The sequence below is a fragment of the Cyprinus carpio genome, chromosome A15, assembly GCF_018340385.1.
Source record: "Cyprinus carpio isolate SPL01 chromosome A15, ASM1834038v1, whole genome shotgun sequence".
Taxonomy (NCBI): domain Eukaryota; kingdom Metazoa; phylum Chordata; class Actinopteri; order Cypriniformes; family Cyprinidae; genus Cyprinus; species Cyprinus carpio.
The window spans coordinates 21,840,488-21,854,265 of NC_056586.1; the positions used below are offsets into that span (position 1 = coordinate 21,840,488).

Below are 13,778 nucleotides of genomic sequence, written 5' to 3' on the forward strand. Positions count from 1 at the left end.
CTGCTGAAGTGGAGAATCAAACGCACTGCCTTTAAAAATATGCATTTTCGGCATGTTTTTAGGAATAAAATGTTGTATAAATGAGTGTGAATGATATATGAACAAACCCTTCAGTAAAAACCTTCAGAATATAGATATGAATATAACCCTAAGTTTTGGTGTATGTATGTGCTGCTGAAGTGGAGAATCAAACGCACTGCCTTTAAAAATATGCATTTTCGGCATGTTTTTAGGAATAAAATGTTATATAAATGAGTGTGAATGATATATGAACAAACCCTTCAGTAAAAACCTTCAGTATATAGAAATTAATAAATCTCTAAGTTTTGGTGTATGTAAGTGCTGCAGAAGTGAAGAAAAATCTCTTAAAAGGTATATATTGTAAATAAAATCTAGCGATGCAAACAGATAAAGTTTCAAAAATGTTTAAATTAAGTTAAAAATGGAATAGTTTATATTTGATGTGTGTACTGATTATATCCTGATCAGTAAATTTATTTTATATGTACATGTGGCTCTTTGTCAGCGCAGCTGAATCAGAACACAACTGAACCTGGAGCTCAAGTAGAGCTGTGATGGTTTATAATAGACGCATCACTGTCAGAATAAATCTGAGACTTTATCTGTCCACTGTAACCCGCTTTACGCTTCCTTGAACTCTAAACAACCTGTGACTTAAATGAACTGAGAAATCCAATGGATCTAAACATGGAGCAGAACTTCTGCATCTCAACAGGGCTCTACTTGATTCTCAGCTGAGAATGACGTTTACAGTACAATTAATTTATGCAATTTGAGTTGAGGCAGCAATTCTGCAACATTAAATTAATGTAACAAAATAGAATTAAAATTAACTGAATTTTAAAGAAATGCATATAATATGTAATTTTAAAAAACTATATTGGAATGTGGATTTGAAAAAACATTATTTTTTATTTCATTTTTTTAAAGTCATAGGACTTGATTGATAAATAGATAGGACTTAGATCTTAAGTGTCAAGAGCAGAACAATTTGAAGGCAATAGTTTTTGTTTGTTTTTATAATTTGCTGATATGTATTTGTTAATGTATTTGCTAATCATTAAAAAAAAATATAAACAAAATCAAAACTTCTTTCATGACTAATGTTTTTTCCCCCTGGTATTTCTGTGGGAGTTTTAATGTTTTTTGTTGTTATTGTTGTTGTTGTTTTGCATAACAATGTTGCATAAATCAGTGTGAAAGATATATGAATAAACTCCTCAGTTAAAACCTTCAAAATATAAATAGGAATAAAACTCTAAGTTTTGGTGTACATACGTGCTGCTGAAATGGCGAATATTACATATATTGCAATTGAAATTTACAGATGCAAATATATAAAGAGCAATAAAACAAATACTTTAATGTTTTTGGTATTTTGTCTTTACACTAGTCTGAAACAGGACTTCATCCAAAACCTAAAAAATGACCAATCAATGAAAAAAAAAAAGAGTAAAAAGTAAAAAAAAAGAAATTGCTAGTAAATTTTTACAAACTATTACAAGGAAACAGCAAGCAACACATTCAATTAAACATGAAATACTGAAATAGTATTTTCTTGCAAGAAATAATAATAAACACTTATTATCTGTGTGCTATTTACCATTTTAAATTTTTTTTTTTACAGTGTGTTTAAAAAAGTAAAACAGTATGCATTATTCCATGCTGAACAAACAGTGTGTTCGTATCCTGCACTGCCTCCTGCTGGTCAACTCTGTTCTGCTCTTTCTGATCTTCACAATCAGATTCAGCCGCACATCTTTAATATCTGATCAAACTGTTGCTGTTAGAGGATTTCCACGGATATCATAGAGATGGACACAAGGTCACTGGCTGAATTCAGAAGCTCCAGTGAAGGAACTGAAGCGTGCTTCTCTCCTGCAGCAGGTCAAGAGAGTTTCAGGAGTTCAAAGATCTTCATCTTCATGAGCGTCAGGAGTTTCTGTGCTCTGCTGCATTATTGTACAGGAAGTACAGTCAGGCTGCACAGATGACACACACTGATGCACTGCAGCACTGAGCATGTTCAACACACAAACACACACACATACACACTTGTCTGTCTCCTCTGTTTCATTCTTTCTTTCTCTTTATTTTGTTTGATTCTCACACAACACACAACAGTCTAAACTGAGATACTTTCACACTTGGGATTTATGTTCTCAAACTCTCTCTCTCTCTCTCTCTCTCTCTCTCTCTCTCTCTCTCTCTCACACACACACACACACACACACACCCTAAACAGGAAATAAAGCGAGATGTAAATGAGGTGAGTTAGAGGAAGAGGTTGTGCATTCTAGAGTGTGAGTGAGTGTGTGTCAGTTTTCCTGCAGCAGTGAACACACACACATGCACACAAACACACACACACACATGATCTGTGCGCTGCTGTGTGTGTTTGTGTGATGATGGACGTCCTGGAGATCTCCACACGAAACCCTCAGGATGACTTTGAGATTCTGCTGCGGGTCGGTGGAGGAACGTATGGAGAAGTTTATAAGGTACCTTTCCAGTCTGATTCACAGCTTTTAAAGACAGGGGTTTATTAGAGGAGTGTGTGTGTGTGTGTTGGGTCTCTGGTCTCTGGTGAGGTGTTTGTTGGTATTTAGAGCAAAAGTTATGCATCTCAGTTCAACTACTGTGTTTAAACAGTTTTGTGTTGTTTCTGGTAATTCCCTCACTTTTTTGTGTGACATGAACCACAAATGGAACAGAAACACTCAATCTGTTAATCATACATATTTCGTTTGTTTCCTGCCTGCCTGTCTTTCATTTTTAAGGCTGTACTCATCCTCTACCTAAAAATGTGTGTATCTCTTTTCACACTGACTCAGAGGTGTGTGTGTGTGTGTGTGTGTGTGTGTGTGTGTGTGCCTGCTTAACCATATTGTGGGAACAAATTTGTACCCAGAAGTGAGCAAAACTTCCTGAAACTCTCCTTTAGGGGACGTTAAATCAGTGTATAAAAGAACTGAAGTCCTCATTTAGAAAACTATTTAAATTTATGTGTTTGTAGACTGCAAAAAGTTATTTGCATGTTTAGTATTTATGTCTTGTTTTCAAGTACAAATATATAAAATTTCTTAAAACATGATACATTTACTTGAGAAACAAAAGTTTTTGCTTAAAACAAGAACAAATATCTGCCAATGGGGAAAGAAAAAAAAAACTAATTCAATGAGTAAACAATATTATTTTTTGACACTACTAGCAAGTTGTTTCTTGCTTTATGCCAACAATTGTACTTGATTTTGAAGAAAACAAGACTTAAATATTGTCATTTTGTATCTCAGGTAAATGCATTTTGATTTAAGTATGTTTAGATATTTGAACTAGAAAACAAGACAAAAATACAGAGAAGGGACATAATTTTTTGCATATATATATATATATATATATTAGGGCAAATGTGTAAACTAAGGTTTCAAATGCATGTTTCTTTTGTTGCATTTGTTACATTCACGCATCTACAAAAATAAAGATGTTTTCTGTGAAGGTTAGGCTGTAGCATTTATAATTTGATAAAAACAGTATTTAGAGAGGTGTGTTAACGTGTGTGTTTTTATAGCTAAACATATTCTGGGGACAAATTCGTACCCAGAAGTGAGTTAAATCTGACAAAACCTCCAAAAAACTCCTTTTCCTTTTGAGGTTGTCCTCATTTGTAAAAAGAGTATAAAAACAAAGCAACTGAAGTGTTTTTGTAAGGGTTAATGTGCGAGTAAGGGTTAGGTTATAGTATTTATAACTTGCTATGTATAAAAAAATATCTATGACAGCTTGGCAAAAGCCTATGTTGTGTCCCCATTTAGACAGATAAGTAACCATGTGTGTGTTCATGGGTCAACGTGCCACATCCGGTGTAATGTCTCGGGCCTGTGAGGCCACACTGAGACTGAGCGGTTCGTATTAAACAGCATCAGATCTGATGTTCAGTGTGATTCCTGCCATCAGAGAGCTGCAGTGTGTAATGACCCGAGGCTCTATAGTCCTTCACAGAATGAATGGTGACAGAGCTCCACTCTCCATCATGGTTCAGGCTGATTTACTGTAAAGCACGGCGCGTCTGTAGAGGAGCGTGTGGTTGAGAATGCTCTATACTGCTGCTTCCTCTTTCCTCTCAAAAACACTTGTGTGTCGATGTTTCACCTGTAGAGCTGATAAAACACTTCAGCATGAGCAAACATGGACCAACATGAAGACCAACCCCACCTGCACCGTCTGTGCCATTTTAGAGAATAAACACTAGTGTGTTTCATCCTTCACCATCGCTGTTTTTCGCAGTCGAGAGTCTGCAGTATGCAAATGAGGACCTGTCTTCCTCTCCAGAGCCGCAGACATGCGCATCAGCGTCAGTCTCTCTGACTGACCAAGAATAGCAAAATACAAGAAAAATACAAAATTCAAGTCTCTTCTGTCACCATTTACTGCCTCAAAAACCCACTGACTTTCTTCTGTCGAGCACAAAAGAAGATGTTTAGCAGAATGTTCACGCTGCTCTTTTACATGTACAGTCGTGGTCAAAAATATTGGCCCCCTTGGTAAATATGATCAAAAAAGGCTATGAAAATTCATCTGCATTGTAAATCCTTTTGGTCTTTTATTTAAAAAATTCACAAAAATGTATCCTTTCATTGGATCATAAGAATTTAAAACGGAGGGGAAATATCATTATGAAATGAATGTTTTTCTCAAATACTCATTGGTCACAATTATTGGCACCCCTATAAATTCTTATGAGTAAAATATCTCTGAAGTATATTCCCATTCATATTCACAATTCTGAGCACTCCAGCATGATTATAAACATGAAATCATCCAGCTCTGGCTTCCTGTTTCACAGAAATATAAAGAGGAGGGAAAACAAAGCCCAATTGCCCTTAATCATCCATCACAATGAGAAAAACCAAAGAATATATTTCTGATGTGCAGCAAAAGAAGATTGAGCTTCGAAAATTAGTGAAGTGTCTTTAAGAAAAGAGCTAGAGCAGTGAAAATTCCCTTTTCCACCATCAGGGCAATAATTAAGAATTTCCAACCAATCAAAATGTTACAAAAACTGCTTGGAAGAGGATGTGTGTCTATATCGTCCTAATGTGCGGAGAGAAGGAGAGTTTGAGTAGCTAAAGGACTCTCCAAGGACCACAGCTGGAGAATTGCAGAAAATAGTTGAGTCTCTGGGTCAGGGTCACAAGAAAAATTACTCCTAGCTCATCCAAAAACAAACTCCAGCATATTCATTTATCAGCCAAGACTGGAACTTCAAATGGGACTGGCTTCTATGATCAGATGAAACTAAAAAAAAAAGAGCTTTTTAGCAGCCAACACTCAAGACGGGTTTGTTGAACACAGAGAAAAAAAAGTACCCCATGTGTACAATGAAATATACTGCTGTATTTTGGATGTTGTGGGCCTGTATCTCTGCTGGAGGTCCTGAACATCTTGTTTAGATACATGACATCATGGATTCTATCAAATACCAACAGATAAAAAATCAGTAAGTGACTGACTCTGTTAGAAATCATATAATGGACCATGTTTGGATCTTCCACCCGTACAATAAACCAAACACAAACCTCAAAACAACACAGAAATGGGTCACTGAGCTCAAAACCAATGTTCTGCTATAGCCATTCCAGTCCTCTGACCTGAACCCTACGAAAAATGAGAGGAGTGAACTAAAGAGGAGAAGCTGGGAATATAAAGGGTCTGGAGTGATTCTGGATGAAGGAATGGTCTCTGGATCTCTTGTCAGGTGTTCTCTAACCTCATCAGGCATTAAAGGAGAACATTTACAGCTGTTAAACTGACAAATGGAGGTTTCAAAAAAGTATTGAATAAAAGGGGGCCGTTTAATTGTGGCCAATGTGTATCAGAGAAAAAAACATTTATTTCATAATGATATTTCCCCCCATTTTAAATTCTTATTATCCAATGAAAGGATACATTTTTGTGATTTTTTTTAAATAAAAGACCAAAAGGATTAACAAGGCAGATGAATTTTCACAGCCTTTTTTGATCATATTTACCAACGGGGCCAATATTTTTGGCCACAACTGTATATATATATATATATATATATAATATATATATATATATATATTAGCTATAAAATATATTTGTATAAATATATTTTGAAATATGGTAGAAAATATATTAAAATATAAATATATTTTGAAATATATTTTAGCAGATATATTTTTGTATATTTTGAAATACATTTAAAATCTATTTGAAAATCTATTTGATTTGTATTTTTTGCCATATGGAAATGGATGCTGTTGAGGTCCTAGATGGATTATTAAAGTCTCGTACGAGTCGTTCACATGCCTCACGCTCCATATTCTAAGTCTGCCGATGTTATACGAGAGTTTTCAAAGCATTCACACACTTCAGGCAGGTAAAAACCAACGATGTTTGAGATTACTAAAGGTGAACCCGGTAAAACATTTCTGGTGAGGAAAATTTGAATAGTTCACTGACAAATGAAATGAATGCAGTGATGACAGAATGATTTCTTAAAATACAGTGAACTAGTCATATGAACTACTGCTCTGACGTTACATTCAATTCAGCCTTTTTTGTCGGAATATAAACCTGATCCAATGATCCTACGTGTAGCTTAGTAAATGAATACATTCATTCTTACTGTCTGTTAAACAGCATTTTAACTACAGGCAATTACTCATCAGATAACTCATCAAAATCATCAGTTCATATTGTGTCTAGTTCATCTTTAAAAAGTCTGTCTCCACTTCTAAAGTGTGTAAATTGAATGCCTGAGGTGTTTTAAGTTCTATACCTAACAACTTTTTATCTCAAGCTGGTCAAGAATTTGAATCTGTGAGTGTGTTTTCAAAAGCGTCACTCTTTACATCAGGATCGATCAAATCTGCTGATTTGTTCCTGACCTAAAGAACATTAACGGCGTTCACACGACTGCAGAGAACCGGTTGAGCTCGTTCTACAGCAAAAAACTCCACGTTCATCTGCTGTCTTTCAGTCTGAACACACACGTGTGTGATAAAGTGTGAGGTGTGGGATCAGTGTTTCTGTGAGGTCAGGAGGGGGCGGGGCTGTGGAAGAGCTCCGCCCCATACAGACACACAACACACACAAACACACACACAAAAACACACACACACACAAAAAAAAAAAAAAAAACAAACTATATAGTAATTCACACACAAAAACACACACACACACACACACACACACAGGCAATCTATATATAAATACACACACTCTAAAGGTCAGTTGTTGAGACACACACACACAGCTATAAAGTACATAAACACACATGTTGGTACTCTCATCATCATGAAGACTTTTAATACTCATAATGGTTTTAATCCTGATCTAATGATATTTTCTGCATCACTAACTGCACTATCTTTGCTTCTGAAGGATCAGTCACCTTACAAGTCAAAGATAAGGCTCTTTCCTGCTATTCAGTGTGTTTTGGACATCTTAAATATAGGAAGTCATACCATTTTTAAAATAGCTTTCTGTATGATCATGATAGGGAGATATAAAACATCTAAAACATGATTTTGGTCAAGCTCAGACAAACAAATGTAAGCATTTATGAAATAAAATCTATGAAAGTGTTAGGAACAAATGAACAACAGTTTCAAAGACTTATGATTTTAATGTATGATCATTAATGAATGACCATTTGTCCATTTAAAAACTTAACTGGTAATAAACTATTATAATATCATGTAACATTTTATGTTTTCGGATAGAAGATGTTTTTATTTACTTTTTAAAGTAATATTTTATTGATACAACAATACATTTCCATTGACACTAAATTATTAATATTTTTCTACTGACATTATTTTATTATATTGTTTTTGTGGAGTGTTGTCAAAACCTAAAACCACATTATCAGGCCATTTTTGATTACATAAATATTTCAAACCATCACACACACACACACACACACATATCTGGCAGATTAAATAAACATCTACTGACAATAAAATTAGATAGATGTGTGTTAGGAGTGTGTTCTTGTGTTCTCGTGCCAGGTGTTTTTGACAGAGGAGAAATGCAGAAGTGAGACTGATGATAGTAATCTGTCACTTGCTTCAGATGAACTGTTTATCAGCAGCAGAATCTGAACAGACTCCTGCATTTGTCCTGCACCTCTCTGTCTGTCTGAGCTGCACACGGATCTCATAATCAAACAGCACATATACATGTTCAAACCACAGCCAGAAATGGTCACAGTTGGTTTTTACCAAGAAACAAACCTCAGAGAAGACAAGAGTGTATTCAGACCAACGTCTTGATGCTTGGAATGAATCACAACTGAAGCAGCTTCACTGAATGATGGATTCATGTGTTATGAGAGCTGTGTGTGTGTGTGTGTGTGTGTGTGTGTGTGTGTGTGTGTGTGTGATCACGTCAGGAGCGACTCTCTGAACAACTTTCCACTCTTCGAGTAAAGCGTGTGTTTTTCCTCCGGTGTGTTTATAAGCGTATAGTACGTTCCTGTGCTCGTGTTTGGTGTGAAAATGCAGAAGTTGTGGACTGTGGAGTTTATTTTGGTGCTGCAGACAAGACATTTAGTCTTTCTCACACCTTTTGTTCATGAAAATTTCATTTATATAGTCCGTATATAATTTAGGGTACATTTCATGTCCATTGATAATAATTATATATAGATTTTTCTAACAATTTACTTCAGAAATATCATATTTTATTCATTAAGATAATATATAGTACTATCTCACAGATATATTTCATGCACTCTGTTTTTTAGTTATGTCCTTTAAATTACAGTTTTTGTGATGTCTGCTTTTTAAATTGATAAAAAGTAAAGAATAAACACATTAAAATCAAGATTATTTGTATATCCAAATATTTCAGAATTTTTATTTTCTTTAAAAATAAGAAATATTTAATTTTACTCGTGTGCAAAAATTCTGTCAACTATGTTACAAACCAAACTCTTCAAAACCTATAAAAAGATTTATCACGAAGCCATGTGACCAGCATCATGTGATGTCATTTCCTTCTGTGGTGGACATTTGAATACATTATTTTCAATATTTGATCTCCTGTTGTCAAGGAGTATATTAAATGCCTGTTAACTATGCTTCGTATACATTGTTATGGTTTTAATTCAAATAAATATTCAAATTTGAGGTTAACCTTATCAAGAATATTAGGTTGTCATTGAAATCATGAGTCAAAATTGTGAAGTGTCAGTCTGTACAGTTTGCACTGAAAGGGAAAACATCTTTCAGTCTATGATTCTTAAACTGCATTAATGACAATAATGCATCATGACACGTTTGTGTGTGTTTTCAGGCTCGCAGTAAACAGAAAGGGGAATTCGCAGCCATTAAAATCATCAAAATGGAGCCTGGTAAGAGCTGAGTCTGACATACTGACCTTTCTGTAGATGATGCGCTGCTCACAGTCCGTCTGTCTTTCAGAGGATGATTTCTCTGTCATCCAGCAAGAGATCGTGATGGTGAAGAGCTGCAAACACAGAAACATCGTGGCCTATCACGGCAGCTACATCAGGTGAGAGAGAAACACTGGACACATGCAGGAGTAACATGCAATAACACTGTAGAATCTGTTCTTCCACTAGATGCAATCTCATTCAGACAATAAATTAATACTGCTAATAAAATACATGTTTTAATTACTAACAATTAGTTAGTTAGTTTTTTTTTTATCTGTTTATTGAACTTTTACAATAATAACAGGATACAGATGAAGGAGAAACATGAAAAAATACCCCCCCCCCAGAGGAAAATAAATATCTAAATATATTATAATTAAAAATAAATACATAAATAAATAAAAGTGTTATTAAACTAAATAAAACATAAAAAATAAAATAAATCAATACATATTTTAAAACAAAGTCATGCTTAATGTCTTGGATATAGAATATATGTTAGAGCATTAAAGTTTTATTTTTGTATTCTTTTTAAAGTGAAATATTAATAAAACTCCACCATCATTTTTTGACACTGAATTATGAGTATTATAAAATTATCCTTTAAAGACGTTTAATAGGGTGGACAAAATTACTGTGGTCTGAATTTAGTTTTGACTGGAAATATATATAAAACATTACTGGGTAAGTTTATATTCTCAAGAATTGTGATAATCAAACAGAACACAACTAATTCACAAAATACCAAGAAAAGCCAAAATAGAGTTAAAGCAAACAGGAAAACAATAATGCAATTCCAGTAACTGCATCATATCTCACGCATGCTGGGAAATCACAAACCCAGTGTTTCTCGACGTGAAATTCTTTGGTCAGTCATCTTTGACTAAAACACTGAGGGGAATCTGTTGCTGTAACACGAGTGTTTATGTAGCGTCATGATTACTGTCTAGTTATAGTTATGTCTCGTAAACTGGAAAATATGTTGCTGCTATTTTTACTAACTCATCCTCTGGTAACAGATGAATGTGGTGTTGTTCAGCATCAGTTCTCATTGTTTGTCACTGAAATCAGAATCCAACTCAAATGATCCTCATGTTTAGAAAAGCAATGAGAGCTTGAGAACAAGTTTGACTCTGTGTGTGTGTGTGTGTGTGTGTGTGTGTGTGTGCTGCAGGATGAATAAACTGTGGATCTGTATGGAGTACTGCGGTGGAGGATCTCTGCAGGACATATACCACGGTAAACAGGGCCTGTCCTCTCTCACACTGATGTTTTTACTTGTTAAATTGGTTTTGCATGACAGTCATGTGTCATAAAAAGATCTTCAGCCTCTCAAACGCTTCGGCTCTCTAAAGACAGCCCTGAACGCTGCATGTCACGTCAGCTATATTATAATCAAACATCTAGCATTTAAATGAATTCAATCAGAATACACAGCTAGACTTTTACTGTGAAGCCTTTGCATCCAAATGATCTGTTTATTTAATTATTCTCTTCTAATATTTATTTTGATCTCATTTGTATTTTTTCATTCTAGATATTTTTAATCTTAATCTTACTTTCATTTATTTTAATATTTTAATTTATTTATTTATTACACATTTTTTTACACTGTTTTTCAAAAAATTTAAAAAAACTCAGAGGGATTTCTGTCTATGCTGGTATTTACCTCTGCTACTTGTAATCAAAATAAATAATTCAATCATGCATACGATGTCAGGTTGAGCTCAACACTGTCTCTGATATTGTGTGTGTGTGTGTGTTTTGAAGAGTTTAAGAGTTTCTTCTTCACTAACAGTGTTGGGGAAAGTTACTTTTAAAAGTAATGCATTACAATAACTAATTGTGCTTCTTTTTAAAAAATCACTTTTGCGTTACTTTGTGTCCTCTTGACTGGGCTTGCTTATTTGTTTCTTAATAACAAAAAACACTAAAGTTATATTTTTGGCAACTGTAAAGGCACTTTTACACCAAAAATGAAATGAATAATCTTCAGGCTGAAGGAAGATCCTCTCTCAACACGAGGACAGGAGAGCTGTCAATGCATTACTTTACTAGTTACTTGAAGAAGGTAGTCTGATTACGTTCCCCAACACTGTTGACTGAGACACATGAGGAGAGCTTGACCTGTCTGATTATCATCATCTGTCTCCGTGTGTCAGTGACCGGTCCTCTGTCAGAGCAGCAGATCGCTTACGTCTGTCGAGAGATGCTGCAGGTGACAGACTCTTCACACTTCAAATCACATAATTATGACACAGCACACTTATGTTAAGAGACGCGTGCTCTCTCTCTGTCAGGGTCTTGATTATCTTCACGGACAGAAGAAGATCCACAGAGACATCAAGGTAAAGTCCCTTCACACACTTCACCAGCCAGTCATCTCCGTCAGCGCCGTTTCAGTCAGTCACTCAGAGTTTGTGTTTTCCAGGGTGCAAATATTCTTCTGAATGATCATGGAGAAGTCAAACTGGGTTCGTAGAACGACTGAAAACCATTAAACCCGTATCACTCTGTCTGTCTGTCTGTCTAACGCTCCTCTGTCTCTTTCTCTCCATTTCCAGCCGACTTTGGGATCTCGGCACAAATCACAGCCACTTTTGCCAGAAGAATGTCATTCATTGGGACGCCGTATTGGTGAGATGAACCTTTGCAAACATTATGGGAACAGTACATTGGAACGTTATGAAAGAAGCAGAAACATTTAAAAACATTTGACGAACGTCCAAGTAAAAGCGTTCCATGAATGATGTATAAATAATAATTAAAGACCAGACAACTCTGAATGAGCATCAACATTACTGGAGGAACATTTCATAACGTTGAGAGAGTGTTGGGTTTGGGTTAGCAACACTAAGGTCATGAGTTTAATTCCCACAGAAAGCAAAAATTCATCAAATTTTGAATGCAATGTAAGTCACTTTGGATAAAAGAATTTGCCAAATGCATACATACAAATTCAGTTTACTATCATATTTGGCTTCCTGATGGACTGATGCAAACCTGTGAACACCGATCTGGTGGTTCTGGTCATCCTGAGCGTGTGTTTGTCGTCAGGATGGCTCCGGAGGTGGCCGCTGTCGAGATTAAGGGTGGATATAATGAGCTGTGTGACATCTGGTCTGTGGGAATCACAGCGATTGAGCTCGCAGAACTACAGCCGCCTCTGTTTGATGTTCATCCTCTCAGGTACACACTACTGGACCCAATCAACATCAAACTGATTTAATGTGCTCACCCTCAGTCCTTCTGAAATTAGGATGAGTTAGTGGAGAAATGTAGCACTGCATCAGTGTCTCAGCAATGGATGCTCTGCAGTGAATGGGTGCCGTCAGAATGAGAGTCCAAACAGCTGATAAAAACATCACAATAAATCCACAAGTAATCCACACCACTCCAGTCCATCAGTTAACATCTGGAGAAGACAAAAGATGAAACAAATCCAGCATTAAGACGTTTTAAACTAAGAGTCCATAATCCATAATAACACTTCCTCCAGTGAAAAAGTGTTCTGGTGTGAATCAGGAGAGAAATCTGCACAGATCAAGCAGTGAATAAACATCACTAAACAAAAAATCTGTCTGGATTTTGATGTGAAACCTTAATGCAGAAAAACTTTTTCACTGGAGGAAGTGTTATTATGGATTATGGACTCTATGTATTTGAGTTAAAATCATCTTAATGCTGGATTTGTTTCATCTTTTGTCTCCTCAAGATGTTAACTGATGGACTGGAGTGCAGTGGATAACTTGTGGATTATTGTGATGTTTTTATCAGCTGTTTGGACTCTCATTCTGACGGCACCCATTCACTGCAGAGCATCCATTGCTGAGACACTGATGCTGTGCTACATTTCTACAAACCTGATGAAGAAACACACTCATCCTGATCTCTGATGAACTGAAGGTGAGCACATCTTCATTTATGTCTGAACTATTCTAAGCTGCTTTGAAACAATCTTTACTGTATAAAGCGTTATGTAAATCTTGTTATATAAGACTCGTCTGAGGTGAAGCCTCACACTGTTTGTGCTTCTGTTTGTTCTCTGGTTTCTCAGAGTTTTGTTCCTCATGTCCAAGAGCGGCTATCAGCCTCCCAAACTCAAGGACAAATCCAAATGGTGAGAGACTGAGTTGTTCTTTAATAAAGCATCAGAGTCTGAGCGCAAACCGATCACTGACTGCTGATCTCATTTCAGGTCCAGCACATTCTACAACTTTGTGAAGTCCATGCTGGTCAGAAACCCGAAGAAGAGACCCAGCGCTAATAAGATGCTGATGGTACGTTTGCCAGCCGTGTGTGTTGTGTTAACAAGTATGCATGTGTATGT

General features: G+C 35.8%; 1 protein-coding gene across 1 annotated transcript in view; it reads left to right on the top strand.

The window, feature by feature from the left end:
- Nucleotides 1–2,276: 2,276 nt before the first annotated feature.
- The window catches only part of LOC109080521 (mitogen-activated protein kinase kinase kinase kinase 5-like), a 22,822-nt gene continuing 11,320 nt past the window's right edge, over nucleotides 2,277–13,778 (top strand). The window contains exons 1-11 of the mRNA XM_042771553.1: nucleotides 2,277–2,522; nucleotides 9,346–9,403; nucleotides 9,474–9,564; nucleotides 10,623–10,687; nucleotides 11,611–11,666; nucleotides 11,749–11,796; nucleotides 11,880–11,922; nucleotides 12,013–12,085; nucleotides 12,506–12,637; nucleotides 13,506–13,568; nucleotides 13,647–13,728. Of these exons, the coding sequence (XP_042627487.1) occupies nucleotides 2,427–2,522; nucleotides 9,346–9,403; nucleotides 9,474–9,564; nucleotides 10,623–10,687; nucleotides 11,611–11,666; nucleotides 11,749–11,796; nucleotides 11,880–11,922; nucleotides 12,013–12,085; nucleotides 12,506–12,637; nucleotides 13,506–13,568; nucleotides 13,647–13,728 (807 nt within the window). The 5' untranslated portion in view covers nucleotides 2,277–2,426. The remainder of the gene's footprint in view (nucleotides 2,523–9,345; nucleotides 9,404–9,473; nucleotides 9,565–10,622; nucleotides 10,688–11,610; nucleotides 11,667–11,748; nucleotides 11,797–11,879; nucleotides 11,923–12,012; nucleotides 12,086–12,505; nucleotides 12,638–13,505; nucleotides 13,569–13,646; nucleotides 13,729–13,778) is intronic.